Source organism: Amblyomma americanum, chromosome 4, assembly GCF_052857255.1.
Source record: "Amblyomma americanum isolate KBUSLIRL-KWMA chromosome 4, ASM5285725v1, whole genome shotgun sequence".
In the NCBI taxonomy this organism is placed as follows: domain Eukaryota; kingdom Metazoa; phylum Arthropoda; class Arachnida; order Ixodida; family Ixodidae; genus Amblyomma; species Amblyomma americanum.
In genome coordinates this window covers 191,323,134-191,339,951 of record NC_135500.1, presented here as the reverse complement: position 1 = coordinate 191,339,951, position 16,818 = coordinate 191,323,134, and the positions used below count along the sequence as shown (strand labels likewise).

Sequence of the window (16,818 nt, the reverse complement as noted above, 5' to 3'; positions counted from 1 at the left end):
GTTTCGATGACGAGTAACATATGCAATGCAACTACACAGCAGCCTAAAAGCCTAAAATTAAATGCACTGGCAGCTAAGGTAGTCATCACAAAGACTCAGAAAACATCAGTGTCTCACTATGCTTGGCCTTAGACCTTTTTTTTTTTTTAGGACACGCCGCATGAATTTCTGACATGTCAGGATCAAGCTCCAGCGAGAAACAATTACATTCAAGCTCACACAAACTGTGATAGTGAACCCTGCACACAAATTTGCTTTTAATCTGGCAGGCTGAGGCTCAAGTGAAAAAGGCACCAGAGTGGGCACCCTTTTGATTGCTTTACACTGCAGCGCCTGGTCCACACAAACATTGGTAAACTCACACTACGGCAGCACACTACTAACCGCATTAGGTTGAAAGTCTGGGAAGCCAAAACCATGTTGAAGTGAAATCTGTCACTGAATTAATTATACCAAATTGTCATATTATGCATCCCAGCCAACAGCTTGTGATTGCACACACACACAGTAAGCCATCTTTTCTAGTGTATAACCTGTCGCCTTTTCTCTAATTTCTCCAGTGCTGCAGTGCAACTCAATGTGATTTATTTTTTTATCCACCAGCATAAACTATGCAGGGCAATTGTAGACTTTATGCTGTGCTTTTTCTGCAGAATTTACGCAGCCCTTTCACCATTTTCTGCAATAAGCTCATCATTGTGATGGCTGCTGACTGAAGAAGACAAGGGATAGCAGCTGATATTTTTCAGGTGAATACCAAGTTGGGCAGCTGACAAACAAGACGGCAAATATGCAATGGAGACAATCCCCTTCAGAACACTACAGTACGCATGCAGTACATTCAACCACGTTACGAAAGTTACCACTTGACCACCATGCTTGCTGAGCACGTAGGAAAAGATGCGACTTGTACAAAAATGCCGCTTATTTGCCAGATTTTACAGAACCACCAGCTTACTGAGTTATAATACAACTCATAGATAAGAAAATATAGTGGTTGCAAGAAGAATTAATGCAAATAATTTAAACGGTGGGCACGAGGAAAAGGACAGCACGAGCACTGCGCTCACAGACAGAGGTTTGGCCAAACGCGCATCCCTCTCACCACCTTCCTCTGTCTTGCTTCAGAAATTCTGACTAGCTTAGCTTCTCTTTGAGCTCCCTTCTATTGCAGCAGCATACCAAAAGGAGATCTCGAAGAGTAATAGGCAGTGCACACAGATCACCAACACCATTCAGCAAGAGTTCCCCCCCAGCAGTACAGCAGACGAGGTAGCACAGTGATGCAAAAGGGAGTAGTGACTACGAAGACGCGCTCTCCTGAAGTGCAGGAAACCTCCACCGGGCTGACACCTGTCCCTTTGCTTGCATTCCTGTCTCACCTGCTGTCAGCCGACTTGCACGCTATCAAGGAATGCCTCACCTACCTTGGGAGATCTCAGGTAAACCGGTCACCGGTTGGTGACCTCGTGCCTTGCGAGTTTTGTTCTTCCTGGCCGCAAGAACGATCGCTGCAAGTGAGCGTGACGGGAGCTTTCACCACTGCCTTAAGCCTGGGTGTTAGTATGCAGCTGCAGTGAAGATCACGAAACCCTCTATTCCTTCCCCAACCCACAGCAGGCCACCTATATGCTCCCTGCTTTTCACCTCATTACACACTGGGTGCCCTGTCCAAAAATAAGGGTTAGTTTACGAAAGGAAAATCAGTCACAGCCCACTGTACACCCGTGTTCGCATCAACACCAATCAAGTAGTGCACCACCAAAGAGAGAGAGGCCACAGTGGAGGGCTCCAGATTAATTTCGACCACCCACGGTTCTTTGCATAAACTGATGTCACACAGCATATGAGCGCTTTTGCATTACACCTATATCAAAATGCGGCTGTCGCGGCTATGATAAGATCCCGTGACAATATACTCTGTTTCACACTTTGTGTGCAATGTTGTAGAGGCTGCGCAAGTAGTGCACCCAAAAGGTATATCGCTCTAGGATGTGTCATTGGAACTTCTCGAACTTTTTAAAGGGTTTTGACGAAAACATAAGAGTGGTATAAAACGACATGCTTGGGATGTTACTGAGCCCTCTGGTTAGAATCTTCATTGATCTGCATCTACTTTTTGCGTGTGGACGGAGTTGAAGCGAACAAGTGTGCCAGCCGTTTATCACTCCGCCGTAAGGTACTCTTGGTTCTTGAGGTGTTGGTGAAGGCAGGTCGAAAACGTGACAAGAGGTAAACGAGGTGCAGGACATTGCCAGTCGCGGTGCTTGAGCACTGTCACAATGAAAGGTGCCTGTCTGTACTCTGGTCGTGTGACAAACTACTTCTTGTGCGTGGACGCAGTTACTGCAAAGAGGCACTCTAGCTTTGGTAGCGCCGCAAACTATGTATGAATATATGAATATATAGCTGCTGGTAATATATGCCTTGTGCCGGTTCCCATAATGATTCATGGAGCAACATGTGCCAAAAAATGAAATCGATTCACATACAAATCAGTTCAATAAACAAAAAGTCAAACTACATGCCCTATACCTGGCTTGCTCTCGATGGCGGTCATTTTCCTGTGCGGGCGGTAGGTAGCACAAGAGCAAACTTCTGGTTCGACCAGTAACATCCAAAGCGTGGATCACACCAGGAATTACAAACCATAGGACTGTTGACAGTTCAGTTTGCTGCTTAATCAACAGGACCTCATGCAAATGGAAGGCATGTACCGTATTTACCCCAATGGAATGTGACCACAATTGTAATGCATATGGCAACTTTGCGGGCAAGAAACCGGGAAAAAAAAGGCACACGAGCGTAGCATGAAGGCCACAATTGCAAAAGAGGAAAAAAATTAGAGTGTGAATATAACGCGAAAAATTAACTGCACTGAAAGTTCAGTAGAAGTTTACAAACAAAAGTACTTCTAAAAAGGCTTTTCTGTGGCTGAACTCCACAGGCAAGAGAGGCTGCCTTTGAACTTTAATGTACCATGGCAGTTGCCACTACCATTACCAAGCTAATGTTTCACACGCCTCTTCTTTTTCAAGAAAGCAGCACAAAGAGATTCTCAGCTAAGATTGATACGAAGATGCCTTGTAGTGAAAATGAAACTTTTCCAATCTGCTCAACAATAGGGCGAGTCATTCCTATTAAGAGTCATCGACAGTTCTCGGAAGTGCATAAACAACTCGTCTTCTTAAGTGAGGAGGCATCGAAAAATTGTGAGACAGCATGTGAGTTCCATGTTGGCAAAAATTGCTCAAGATACCGATATCAAGGAAAGCAGCGAGAACGCTTTTTCATGTGCAAAACCAATTATGTGCACCTGAGATGAACTTCTGCCATTAACATGCAACATTGACGGGACAGCGGATGTTGAACGTGTCTGCTGAAGTTTAGCAGAACGAAATGAGAGCCTTTTCGTCTCGCGTGTCCTATAGCATTGGCCTCGGGACAAAGTTTCAAATTCCCGCTTGGTGTGCAAGTGCACTGTCTCTGGTGACTACTTTCTTCAATGCTCTGCCTCTGCTGCGAAATGTGATGCACTGTGCTGGTCGTCTTAGCTGAATGTTTGCAGCTCAGAGCTTCTGTTGGTGAACCTATACAACATTCCAACTGCTTGTTCTTTCTTTTGTCTCTTTTTCCATTTGCCAAAGTTATGGGTGGACCTATACGATGCATCAACCAATATGCAAGTAAATATGGTATAGTCTATCTTTGCCTCTGCATAATATATTCAGTTAGAATGCGAGGGGTGTCTTTTCGGTCCCATTTTAGTAAAAAAAAAGCACTCGCGTTACATTCGAGTAAATACAGCAAGTTGCGCCATTTGATCACCTTTGATTGCCGCTTCTCTCTGATTGCTGGTTTTAACTGCGGTTCGGTCAATTGTGTGGCTGCTGATTTTAGCTGCGCATATGATGCACTGCCGTCCCACAGGAACTTAGGTCAAACTAAGACCACTTGAAGCTAGCCATATGTATCAGCAGCACGAACAAAAAACAGGAAGAAGAAAGAAAAGATAGTACAGAGCGCAACCAACTAGCCCAGCAGCTGGTGTTAAAAAGCTAGCATTCCAGAGACGCTATTCACCTGAGAACACTTTGAGGTTTCGAATACCAAACATTTGAAACGAACTGAATATCGAACATTTTACAGTTCATCCGAATATAACAAAATTATCAGATATTCGCACAAGCCTACCTATGGCCCATGATATGTAGTTCCACTCTATAAAAACAGGCACAAAATAATGACTGCAACTTGCCTTTCTGAAGTGAGGCAGTTCGCCATCTACCTTATACAGCGCACAGTAGGCCACTGCACATTCCATGTCATTATGCATATATCCTACCTTACATCGAGAAAATTTTAAAAATTAATGCCCGCCTAAGTGCAGCACCACGGCTAAAAAGAAAATTTACATAGTGTTCACAAAAGTTGGTGAGCAAAAAATTTAACTTAACCTTGTCCAAGGGTCAAACTTCAGATTGCGACAAGACTGCCAGTTGAATCCCAAGCCAACCTGAATAACCAGAAAGGCCTAACAAAAACTATACAAGCAGAGATAATGACAAACCAACATGGGAAAAACAATGCACTATTAAAAACACATTTGCTTGGAACCCACAGGACTTGGATTGCAGTTTTTTTTTCTTAACCTCATCCATCCCTATCCTCCAAGGAGCACGATACAAGTGGAACACATCGTTTCACGTTGGATGGTGGCTTACCTATCGGCAGCCCTCCGGCAGCCCTGTCTTGAGCATCTGCCCCGTCGCCCAATGAACCACTTGCGCACCGAAAGGGGTTCAGGGAGTTGCCAGCAGATGAACCCTTGGCAGCCTTCAGAGAGTGGCCACACTGTTTTCGTCGGTAGTGGAAGCGGTACTCCTCTATGCTCCGCCGCAGCTTGTCTTCTAGCCTGGCACCCACCCGTCCTGCACACAGTACCACAAAAACCCACGTATAATATGAAGCCCCTTATATAATAAAAGGCTTCATTTTGTGGTATCAGACACATTGGTGAATAAAGAAGAACCTAGTGTATGCGTTTCCTTATGACTGTGTAATAATGAGTAGATGTGTCATTGGAAAGGAAGGAAACTTGAATGAACTGCACAACAGAGCTCACGATGACATAGGTAATACTTTAATATTCAAAGCATGCAAGCAGTCTTAAGTGCCCTCCGTAATTTCTGGCAGCAGTTTGCCTTTAGGTGTCCTAGACTTTTGTCCCTCACCGTATACAGTCAACGACTGAAAATTCAGACCCCTGATTTTTCGGATTTTTTCGCAGCACCAAGACACGCCTCATAGAGACAAAGTAACAGAGTGACTGAAATTTCGGAAGCATCTCAAGGGATTGCTTGATTTGATTATGTATAGTGGAACCGCTTTAATTTAGGCTTCAAAGTGAATCGATTAAAGTGTAATTAAAGCTAAAAGGGAACCTCTTTAATGGTGGGGCTGATATTCTCAATGGGTTCGTGCATCACACACGCGTGGTTGCGAGCTGGTAGTGTTCTCGGACGTTGTCCACTGCTAAAACTTGAATACTAGCAGAGTCACAGTTTGTGGAACTCATTTTTGTCGAATTCTTCGGTTCTGAATGCGCAAAGGTACAGCAGCGAAGCACATGGGAGGTGTACGGCTTCACAGAGATGGCAAGCTGAAGAGAAAAATTCATTTCAAAGCAAGGACCTCTTAAACGCGATAAAACGCACTGTGGCCTCTACTGTTCTATCACAGCATCATTAAAACTCCCGTTTTGATGACAGGCAAAACACCTTTCATTTATGCAAGCTACAGGAGAGTGCACACGATAACCTATATATTGCAGGTTTGGAGAATGTTTTTTTTTTTTCTTAGTAGTTAGGCATAATTACGAAGGCCAATGCCGATGGAGTGCTTATTTCAGCTGTTTGTCGGTTCTTATCTCTATCGCCATCTTCACCTTTTTGTTTCACGCCTTCCATATGGCGGGAGCAGCGCGGTTCCCACTCACTTTTACATCTGAACTTTGCCCCAGCCCGCGCATTTGTACAGGACATGCTGACGGCAGTACAGCCATCGAACACCAAGCTCATGAAAGTGATCACCGCATGTCATCTGGGTACACAACATGCAGTGAAATTTAGAGTAATGTGAAGCATCAGAATATGTACAAAACTGCTGACCTCTTCCTACACAAAACTGGCCATTAGAACTTGATGCAGAATGAATTTTACGGTGAAATTTGATTTTTTGGACATTTTCACAGTAGCCTGTTATACTTAGTGGCACAGGCAGGGGCATATTGGTTTACATTCTTTTTCTGGCTGCCCCACCATACATTTAGTCCCTATACTGCCCAAAAAATCGGTTGTCGATAGTATTTGGGATATACAAGGCATACTTCAAAGCTTAACTTGTATATTTATTTGTGTCATGATTCACTCCCATTGTGGATTGTTTATTTCAAATCTGCCATATTTATAACTTTCTACCACATGAAATTAGGGGCCCTAAGCATGAGTACTGAGCATAACTGTGTCCACAGCATTTGATCCGCCTAACTGCAAGCAACAATTTTGGCTACAGTGAATTCAGAAGCCATCTCTAATCCGAACCCTCAAATCCTAGAAGATTGCTCACTAAAAATAAAGCTTTAACTCCTCCACTACTACGAGAAGTCAGTCAAATTTGACTGTCTTAACACAGGAAATTTTTCTTTCACGGGATTAAAGAGAAATTTTTCACCACAGACCGACAGCTCAGTGAACAAAACAGTACAGCAAAGTTAACAAAGCTGCACTCCAAACTAGTGAATCTTCGTTTATGCTCTTAAAATTACAAAAAAAATTTTCATTCAAACTAATGAATCCGTTTATGCTTTTAAAATTATAAATATAAAAAGTTTGAACCACTGCACATCAGTATCAACATCAACTGGTGATTTTCTTCATCCTTGGATTCAGAGAAAACAAGAGCTATGTTGTGGGACTACCCACAGGTAACTTTTGAAAGAACTGCTCAAGTCTGCAGAGTCACTACCTTAGGTGTCTTTACTCAAAACGATGCAACTCTCAGCTTCTAAACAGAGTGCTGCACTGCAACAAGAAAAAAGTGGGAAACTCGATTTTTGCGCATTTCCGTTCATCTGCAGCAGCCATTTTTTTGCACTACTGCCATCGCGGCTTACAAAATTAGACTAAAAATCCACAAAATGGAACGTCTGGTACCATCTATGATGGTGCTACTTGCCAAATAAGTATGGATAGTTGAAAGCAGTGAAAGGGTTAGCAGTCGGGAGGAGCACATATTCATGCAAATTACTTAAGGGTACCAGAAATGCCACATGCCTTCTCTATTGCTATGAGGGGCGAAAAATGTGATACCAAGAAAGGGTATGCACCTCCATATCGCATATCAAAGATGATCACTTTCGCCTGCTTGTTGTCGAGCAGGGGTCCCCCTCCACCACCAGCAGCTCCAACTGCAGCAACACCATCAGCAGCTGGTGCAGCCACTCGGTTCCAAGCGGCCAGCTCCGCATCATAGTCTTCCTCGCAGGCACATGTACGGCAGCAGCCACACTCTTCACAGCCAGAGTCTCCCAAACCGCAACCACAAAGCCTGAACAGGGGAAGAAGAACCCACAGTGCTAGGATTCATCACGATGCATCCCACCATCAAAAATGGAAATGTAGACTAAAGTCCTGCTTGGCTAAAGTGTAGCTGCAGTTTTTATGGAAGCTGGTCAATCTCTGACCATCACGCAGACACGGGTGAGTTGGACATTAATTATAATGAGTCTGAATTAAAAAAAAATCCAGAAAGCAACATGTTTTTTTTTATTTCCCCAGTCAAAACTCTATTCAAGCCTTGTATTTTTTTTTTCACATTTTTGTAAAGTAACTTTCTGCTGCAGTTTTGATCTCACGAAGTTCCTGAACACTGCGCACAATTATCAGAAGCAACTTAAACATGCAGAAGGAAAATATTAGCCAAAGCAGGCTTGTGAACCTGTATGAATATATTTGCACACAAGTTTTAATTTTATTTATTTACATACCTCAAGGGCCTGAAAGGTCATTACACAGAGGGCAGGGTTGAATAAGAAATAACAGATATGCTTACGTAACAGCACAGGCAAACATAAAAATATGAAAAAAAAAAAACAGATAAGACACTATGTATAGGAGAGCAAAAGCATAACCAGAGTGACTGGCGAGCACATGGCAATCAAGTGGAGTATGGTACTGCTGATGCTTAACTGTCATGCTGATACGGAGTCTAATATTAAAAGTTGATATTCCGCAATAAATTTTCATGCTCTACTGATGAAATGGGGACACTCACATGCCCGGGTTGCGGTCGGGCCGCCCACTGGCGATGCAGCTAGGTCCGTAGCCCGTGCACTCTCCGCAGACGGTGCATACCATGCAATGATCGTACTTCCAGCGGTGCCTGCCGGGTGGGCACATTATCTCCTGCTCCTCAGACTCCAGCTCCTCATCTTCTTCCTCTCCCCCTGCGACTCCGGCGTGGTGGACAGCCTTACCGGCGCTTCGCGAACCCGACGCGTGTGCCAGATTTGCTGACCCAGCCACTACCAGAGCCATGGGGTGCACAGGACCTAGCAAAAACACCAGAAGGTCGCTTGAGTCAGCTGCACAACCACCAACTTCTGTCAGCAAAGCCTGACTGTAGAATTGGCTCAGCCCACCATTTCGTACAGCACAAAACCTGCACGCACTCAACCATTAAGACCAAGAATATGATTTTCGAGCATATTGAAATGACCACGGGACTTCAGCTAAGGCAAGTTTGTAACTTGTCCACCATGCTCATAATCATACCAAGACTTCATTTCCGGAGCAAAAGGTATGCCTAAAGATATGAGGCCATTTTACCAGAAAAAATTTTTATAGCAGATAAAAAGAGAAAACCAGTTGTCTGTTTTAAGAAGGATGTTGTCTTAGCCCAATCAAAATAATAAAACCGATGCAAAAAATGTATTTTACTTTTATTTTTTAATTTACTAAATATATATGTAATGCCAGCAGTCATAACTTTATTTCATAGCAAGTCCAACTGCTTTTGCGGTTATACACATAAAGACAGGAGCTGTGAAAAGAACCAAAATAATTATGATTCCATCAATTGACAATGTTAAAATTCAAATGACTAAAAACTGTGGTTTCAGTATAGGCATCTTTTGAGAAAAAAATGCAGCAGTAAGAGAACAAACTGCCCGAGTTTGTTTATTGCGGTTCATTGCATAGCTGGATATAAAAGAAATAGGTGTAAAAAGTTTCGATAAAAATCTTGTCCAGGGATAAAGTTAGGACTGCTCGCATAAGAAAGAATGGCAAAAAAAGTAAGCATCGAGGAAAACGAGAAAGAACATTAGGAATATAACTGCAAATGCCATAAACCAATGTTCAGGACGGTTAAAATCAACCATTTTTGTAGCTCAGCTCCTCCTTAGCCTTGGTTTTCCTTGATTTTGCTCGTGCGGCTGTTTACTTTTTTCTCTGGTGTTATTTGCAGCATCAGCGGATTGAAAGGAAGATTACCATATTTGCTGTTGGTCACCTATCAGGCAAGCTTTCTGTGTGTGGGGCCAGGTTTGACCCCAATATGCTTCAAAACATCCAGCGCATCCCGGTTACCATTGGTGAAATGATACAAGCCATCATACAGACCAAACTTCAGCATTGGTATCCTGATATACCGATCCAATCTGTTCCATACATGTTGCGCTGCTTCTATGCACCCTAATTATTAAATACAAACAAAGATATTCTTAGATGCTAAGAACCAGTTACTGTAAGTCTGAAATAAAAAATTAACAAATAGCAATAATGCAAATATTAGGATTATAGTTGGCTGGATGGAAATCTATTAGTTTCAGTTTCGCGAGTTGCACAGAGCGTTACAACTTTTGTCTCTATCTTTGTAAAAGTGTTAATTAGAAAAAATTTTTGCTGCAGTTCATTCAGGAATGAATTGGCATTTTGATGAAATAAAATTTTAAAAATTTAATTTTAAAATTGTATCAAAATTGCTGCTTTTTAAAAGTGCTCTCATGGTATCTTAAACATCCCAAACTAAACAGTCTGTAAAATAGTGAAACTAATCAGACAAACTCGCCTGTCCATTTAGCCTGCTGGGGAAGAAAAAAAATGCAGCAGTGCAACTAACAAAAACAGAAAGTCATGCTGCCTCATTCTACTTTCTAATGCACAAGGCTATTGCACACTACTGAGGAAAGCAAAGGACTTTAATGGCTCTGTGAGCTTGCTTTCTCTCAGGTACAGACTATAAAAATATGCCATAAAATGCGTACTTACCGTCCTTGCTGGACGGATAGGTAAACTCGCGACCACACTGGCCTCGATGGTTGATGCCAAAAGTGTAGACCCTGCCCTCAGTGGTCAGGGCTACCACATGAGCTTTCCCCAAGGCTACCTGACTGACAGCCACACCTTTCAGGTCCGTCACCAAACCTGCCATGGCATTGGGTACCAGTCATTAGTCCAGCTGACCATTTCATACTGAACATAATGAAGCAGCCAGAACAGTGTGCCCTAAGCGCATGACATACCTGTGCTGTGATCTGCGTGACTGCTGTCCTTCCCAAAAAGATACAGCTCCCCACTGCGTGTGACCAAGGCACTGGTGCCATTATTGCAGGCGGACGCCATGACACTGTGAGTCTCCATCTTGAACATCTTCTTGGGCTTCACCGGCTTCGGCTGACGCCTGCCTTTTCCTGCACGGGCAAAAGAAAAAGTTGATAGGTCAGTTGTGTGCAAATAAATGTGAGGGTTTAACACATGTGGCAAAGATACACCGAAGAAAACAAGCTACGTGCCCAACAAAATAGGGTTCTTTCTGGACAATGTAAGTTACGGAGTCTCGTTAAAACTTTCTCGCAGCTCATTGGCCCATGAAAAAAGCAGTTCCACGGCTGATGGCCCTGCCGTTGCCATCATTTGTGCACCATTGGGTCACTTGCACAAAGCACAGTATACATGCGAGTAACAGGAACATAACACGTTTGCCAATAAACTCTCCTGCTTATATGTGGCATGTACTGTAAGTTTCAGACGCAGAAGGTACTTCCTTTTAGAGTTTTAACTGGAAATGCTTACGGAAGTTGATGAAGACCCCCCCAAAAAAAGCATGCGAACTTGACAACAAAGCTGCTAGACCTAGGACCATCAACGTTCTGCACCAGTGCTGGTGCAAAGCGTGGTTAGTGTGCAGTTTTACTAGTTCAAAAAAATTACAGGATTGCACTTAAGCCTGCTTATGAGTGCAAATGTGAAAGCCTTTCCCTGAGGGTAGAAACTTGGGCGGGTCGGTAATGGTAATCCATAGTATGTGAGGGTTGCGCAAAACGGGACAAGGGACCAAGAAAGACACAACACAGGCGCTATTGCTGTGTGCCTGTGTTGTGTGGTCTTTCTTTGTCCTTTGTCCCGTTTTGCACTGCCCTCACATACCCTTTCCCTGTCCTCTCCTTGTCCCTCCATTTTTAATTTTAATTTATTTTCTGTAATTTGTTTTTGTTTATATATATATATATATATTTATTCACTATTTATTTTTATATTTTCATTTTTTTTCATTTCATTACATATATGTTAATTAGGAACTGTTGCTTAATCAACTCTTACATTTTTGTTTTATTTACCATGCAACTTATGACAGACAGTTCGTGCAGACGAATTCCGTCCACGCCACTTATGAGCCAAGAAAGGCTTACACCTTAAAAAGGTGTGCCCAGCGGCACCACTGAGGAAGAAAAGGTTCAAACAAGCATCTTGGACTTCTTTGGCCAAGAATAATTGACAAAAACGAGGAAGTCTGCAATTTCTTTACAGTAGACTCTCGATAATTTCAAACCTGAAGAGGCTAGAAATTTGTTCCAGTTATACTGAGTTACCAAGCTTGAATTAAATGGAGCCTTTTTATTGTAGCTCATGCTGACAGGACCAAAGCTTCAGTTTGAATAAACTCGATGTTCCAATTCCAAGTGATACAAAAATATCAGTGGAGCCTCCACAGACCCGTGTCATCAAGAATCCGTTCTTTTCTCTCTCTCTAAAGGAGGTAGGTGAGGCTCACCGGCATCTCCATCTTCCCCTCGCCGAGCCAGCCCTGTGAAGAAAGCTGCCCCATTTTCGGAGACCAGGAGCGCATGCGCGCCATCGTGCCCTACTGAGCAGTCCCCTATCCTGGGGCACTTGGTGATGGGCAGCTCGGCCCACTTGCCGGCGGGGGCGCCGCTCTGCTTGATGCCAAGACTCTGAGCCTTGCCTGTGTACAGGATCTGCAGTGATGGGCAGCGGGCAGCGAGTGACTTAAAATGCCGGCGCCACGCTTAGGCGGCAGAAGACAGGTCTCAGAAGCACCAGGTTTTGAGCAGATTTAGAGAGGCCTACCGCCACTTTCCCGTGCTTGTTTCCTGCATGCAACTATTCTCAGAGTTTATTACAAATACAATTACCGATGATTTATTTCTCATGAAAGCAAAACAATGAAAACACCCCACAAAAGCGACTCTCAATGCACGGCTAAATATAATAAAACAAAAGAAATGCAACATTAAAGCAAATTTTCAGAAGAAAATGAGTGATGATTTCATGGAAATTTAAGATGCAATGCTTAAACTTCGCCCATCCTATGACATGATCGAGCACAAAGTTAAGATTTTTCAGAGTCTAAATCCAAGTTCTGCTTTAGACAGTGCATGCTTCGCATATTTAGCTACAATGCAAAAAACAAATTACTACAATTGTATGAGTGCTGCTAGTCAAGGTACTGCTCCCAGAAACTTGCAAGAGGCAAAAGCACTGCCCTTACTCAGGCCTGGCTAGAATTTAGGCATCAATGATATAAGGGATGGAAGATACACTAAAAAATCAAGATAAAAACATGGTAAAATGAGAAAGAATTTTAAGAATACCATTTAAAAAAAAAAAAGATCAATATATTGTGTCGTTCTCAGCAATCATCTCAAACGTTCAAACCTGCTCACTGCTTCAAGCAGTGAGGTAAGATTCATGATGCAGAAAAAGCACAGCAGCTGTGCCACTCAGATTGAAATCGCTTCACCACAAACACGGCAAGCATGTGAGCAAGAAAGCCTTTACCCCAGGAAAAGCAAAAGCAAAAACAAAAAGAAAGCCACCTAACCTTTCCAGAGGCTGTCCTCACTAGAGCAAAATCCTTTCCACTGGTGATGAACACAGGCTCCTCTTCACAGCCCAAGTCTGCAAAAATGCATGACAACAAAATTAGAGGTAAAGCAGTAGAAAAGAAAAGTTTCCTTTCAGGTACATCGTCTATTTAGTCATGCAACAAATCACGAAAAATCTAGACTGAAATGCAGGAACAGGATCTGCTGCCTCACCAAGCAGACGATCTTCAGCTTCCTCGTGAAAGACACCGGATCCAAAGATTTCAACGCACTTGCGTGCTAGCTTCAAGTTCAGCTCAAATGAACATGTCATAGGCAGGGCCGAAGGCCGAAATGTGCGAATCACAAAGCCATCCTGAAATATGAAACGAAGAAATATCACATAAAACTGTCTTTTATTGAACAGAACCTCATCAGTTTGCAGACATAAAAAAGGCAAAAATTTCGGGAACACTTAAGCTCCGCCTTTAAATGTATGACACGATAGCATTAAGGGCCCATACAGACACTCTTTCAAAATTATGTGAATGATCACACAACATACATATACAGGATGTTTCACCCAAGACTTTCTGCAATTTTTAAAAATAAGCTTTTTGAGTTAGAAGCGCGTTTTCTTCAGCATAGCATTGTCAGTGGTGTAATCCATCAGACTACAGCTAAGACGTACTAATTAGCAGGCTGGTTATCTAATACTGAGTAGTTAACTTTTTAACTATTTCCGTTAGGCTCCTTAATTATTGAGAGGTGTGTAGCCCACCGTAAGTAATATCCGTATCAGTTTTTATAATTTCGAAAACGTGGTTACCCTCGGCACTGTGGGCCAACAAATGTTGGCTATATCGCACCAAATACATGCGCTTTCAAGAAGCTTGCAGGCAAAGCAACCTCCCCAGTGCACGTAACTCGTCGAAACAGCCGAAATTTTTTTGAGCCACAGTGCCGTGGGTAGCTACGTTTTCGAAATTCTAAAAACTAATATGGATATTACTTAAGATGGGCTACACGCCTCTCAATAATTAAGGAGCCCAAGAGTACTAGTTAAAAAGTTAACTATTTGATATTATTTCACCAGCCAGATAGCATGTCCTAGCTGTATTCTGAAGTACTACACTGCTAATAATGCTATGCCAAAAAAAGCCCTCTTCTAACTTATAATGCTTATTTTTAAAAACTGCAGAAAGTCTTAGGTGAAACACCCTGTGTAGCCATACTTTAACCAAGCCATAAGATCATGCTTGCACTGCCTAGGGCCAGCGTGTCTGACTCACAACCCAATGGCCAGGGGTTCAACTCCAGACTAATTACACCAAATTCCTTTTCAGCCCAATTCATTCACTTACGTACTTACATGTACTAATGACATTAGAGTCATGCTGCGACCTTCTAATCACCAGTTTTCTAATGTTTTCATCACTTTTCATTCCACAGCTCCACATGAGACTTCACGAACCTCTCGACCAATCTGACTTTTACACACACACCAGTGACGACACCAACTACACTGGGTTCTTCGCTGAATGGGACCCTTAACGCTATTGAGTTCATATTCTCTGACAACACAGTAAAGCTATTCAGCATGTGGACACACATTTTTCTAGCTGCAAGCCAACAACACGCTTAAAAACATGACAAAGATAAAACTTACATCCCTCATGGCTGTTATCAAGCCCAGGAACTCTCCATCACTAAAGTACACACTTTGGCCAGAGTCTGAAATAATTCAGAGCAAAAAATAGCTAGGACACACACACTTCAAAGTTAACAGCATGAAGAGCATGACAAGGAATTCAACGTTTCTTGAGAAGGTAACAAAGAGTTACAGGCTTTTGTGATTACACTATCGCTAGTTAAATGCACTAAGAGATAGGAACAATATGCTGATAAGAACTCAACTGAAGTTCACAAATTATTATCTTGAGGAGTAATTCTGGACAAGGACTGATAATCCAGAGAATGTGCAAGGAGCAGTGATATGATGCATCACAGGCAGCTTCATTAATGACGGGAATCGTATAAACATGATGCAACATGCATTATGTATACAGTAGAACCATATTAATTCGAAGCCCATTGGACAGGGTAAGATACTTGAATTTGGTGCATTTTTAAAGACCCGAAAGTGAAGCAAAAAGAAAAAAGGCAGACGCAAAGTGTTGTTCAACTGCCTGTAGCACTTAAGGGTCACTGCCATTACATTCAACAAACCAAGGTCAACCGTTCAACGATTAACTACTCCTTTAGCGGGATCTCGTTTTGACTCATCGTGGCTGCCACGTCATTGCCGGACGCCCGAAATTCGCTCACATCAGTTTCGATGTCCAAAAAACATGGTCGTGCATCTCTTTGGATGTAATTCAGTTACTGGCAAAGCTCTCTGTCATTCTCAGACATTTTTATACTCTGATGTCCTCTCGGCACATGCAAGGGTGGTGGCCAAGGTCTGATACGATAAGTTATTGCTGTGGCGCAGCTCTAAAGAGCATGCACAGAAGGGCTTTCGATAAGCAGCAGTTGGTTGAAAAAGAGCAGCAAAAGAAAGCACGTGCAGTGCAGGCGGTGTATTTTGTATCGACGAGTTCGGTGTGTGGTGCGCTTGAAATAGAGACTACACTTTGCGTCAGCGCTGGCGCGGTCTAGGTGCTTCTAAATGTGCTGAATGGCAGTCAGGCATCAGTGAAATTCAAAGGATCACCAAACCACTTTGGATGGCGTGATGTCATAGTGGCGCGCAATACAAGTCACAGTGCTGCTGTTGTCCGTGCAGTGGTGCCTGAAGCACTGAAGAGCCCGATTAGGTGTCGTGCAACATGATGTGGGCTTGCACACTTATTATAGGTGGCTCAACACTGTGTTATCAGTCCAACTCAAGTGTTCCAGAGTTGGCAGAGAACTCGAGCATGCCCACAGAGCATCCCAGGTCCTCATGTTACCTGAACCGAGCAAGCTTCCACCGTGGATTATCCGGTAAAATTTACATTCAGAATTACAAGCCGCCGAAATTCAACAAATAATCTGCAATTTCAAATCAACTGAGATCAAGTTATCAAGGCTTTACTATATACTGTGAGTGTTCAACTGTCTGGCTTGTCAAATAACACACATACACTGAAATAGGTACTCGCTACTATCAATTACACCCGCTTTCATGCACACTAACTACAATGACTTTACAAGAAGCCACTGACCTTCTTCAAGCGTGACGACATCTTCCACTCGAAGTGTGTGCTTATCCACTTTCAAAAATTCATTAATACGACCTAAGGAATGGTGGATATATAGGTAGTCCTGTAGGGAATGAAAACAAGTTACAAGGCATTCATGATGTGCAAGCACATAAATGAGTTTTTTTTTTTCGAAATGAGCCAAATCCAGACACGAAATTTAAGTGAAGTTCAGCCATAATTGCAAGTTTGCCCACAGATCTTTCCTTTGAAAAACTAACAAAATTAAATGGGCCATATAACTAGCACTTTGTAGCATATCGCGTAACAGCTTCCAATGTGTTGCCGTGGGTAAAAAACTCGCATTTTTCTCCGTTTCTGTCAAGGTGGATTTGGCTCATTAAAAAAAAACTTCTGAATACACATTACAGCTTTCATTGCCAAATCAATGATATTGTCACCGAA

General features: G+C 42.7%; 1 protein-coding gene across 2 annotated transcripts in view; it reads right to left on the bottom strand.

Moving 5' to 3' along the window:
• Positions 1 to 16,818, bottom strand: part of hiw (MYC binding protein highwire) — a 132,454-nt gene that overhangs the window by 90,676 nt on the left and 24,960 nt on the right. Inside the window, exons 8-18 of one of the 2 annotated variants that reach the window (XM_077662669.1) lie at positions 16,378 to 16,477; positions 14,838 to 14,902; positions 13,403 to 13,544; positions 13,186 to 13,262; positions 12,115 to 12,319; positions 10,586 to 10,753; positions 10,332 to 10,487; positions 8,335 to 8,611; positions 7,388 to 7,608; positions 4,725 to 4,931; positions 1,428 to 1,511 (exon numbers count right to left, since the gene is read on the bottom strand). In XM_077662669.1, the coding sequence (XP_077518795.1) occupies positions 1,428 to 1,511; positions 4,725 to 4,931; positions 7,388 to 7,608; positions 8,335 to 8,611; positions 10,332 to 10,487; positions 10,586 to 10,753; positions 12,115 to 12,319; positions 13,186 to 13,262; positions 13,403 to 13,544; positions 14,838 to 14,902; positions 16,378 to 16,477 (1,702 nt within the window). The remainder of the gene's footprint in view (positions 1 to 1,427; positions 1,512 to 4,724; positions 4,932 to 7,387; positions 7,609 to 8,334; positions 8,612 to 10,331; positions 10,488 to 10,585; positions 10,754 to 12,114; positions 12,320 to 13,185; positions 13,263 to 13,402; positions 13,545 to 14,837; positions 14,903 to 16,377; positions 16,478 to 16,818) is intronic. The other variant, XM_077662670.1, reaches the window with a different exon arrangement.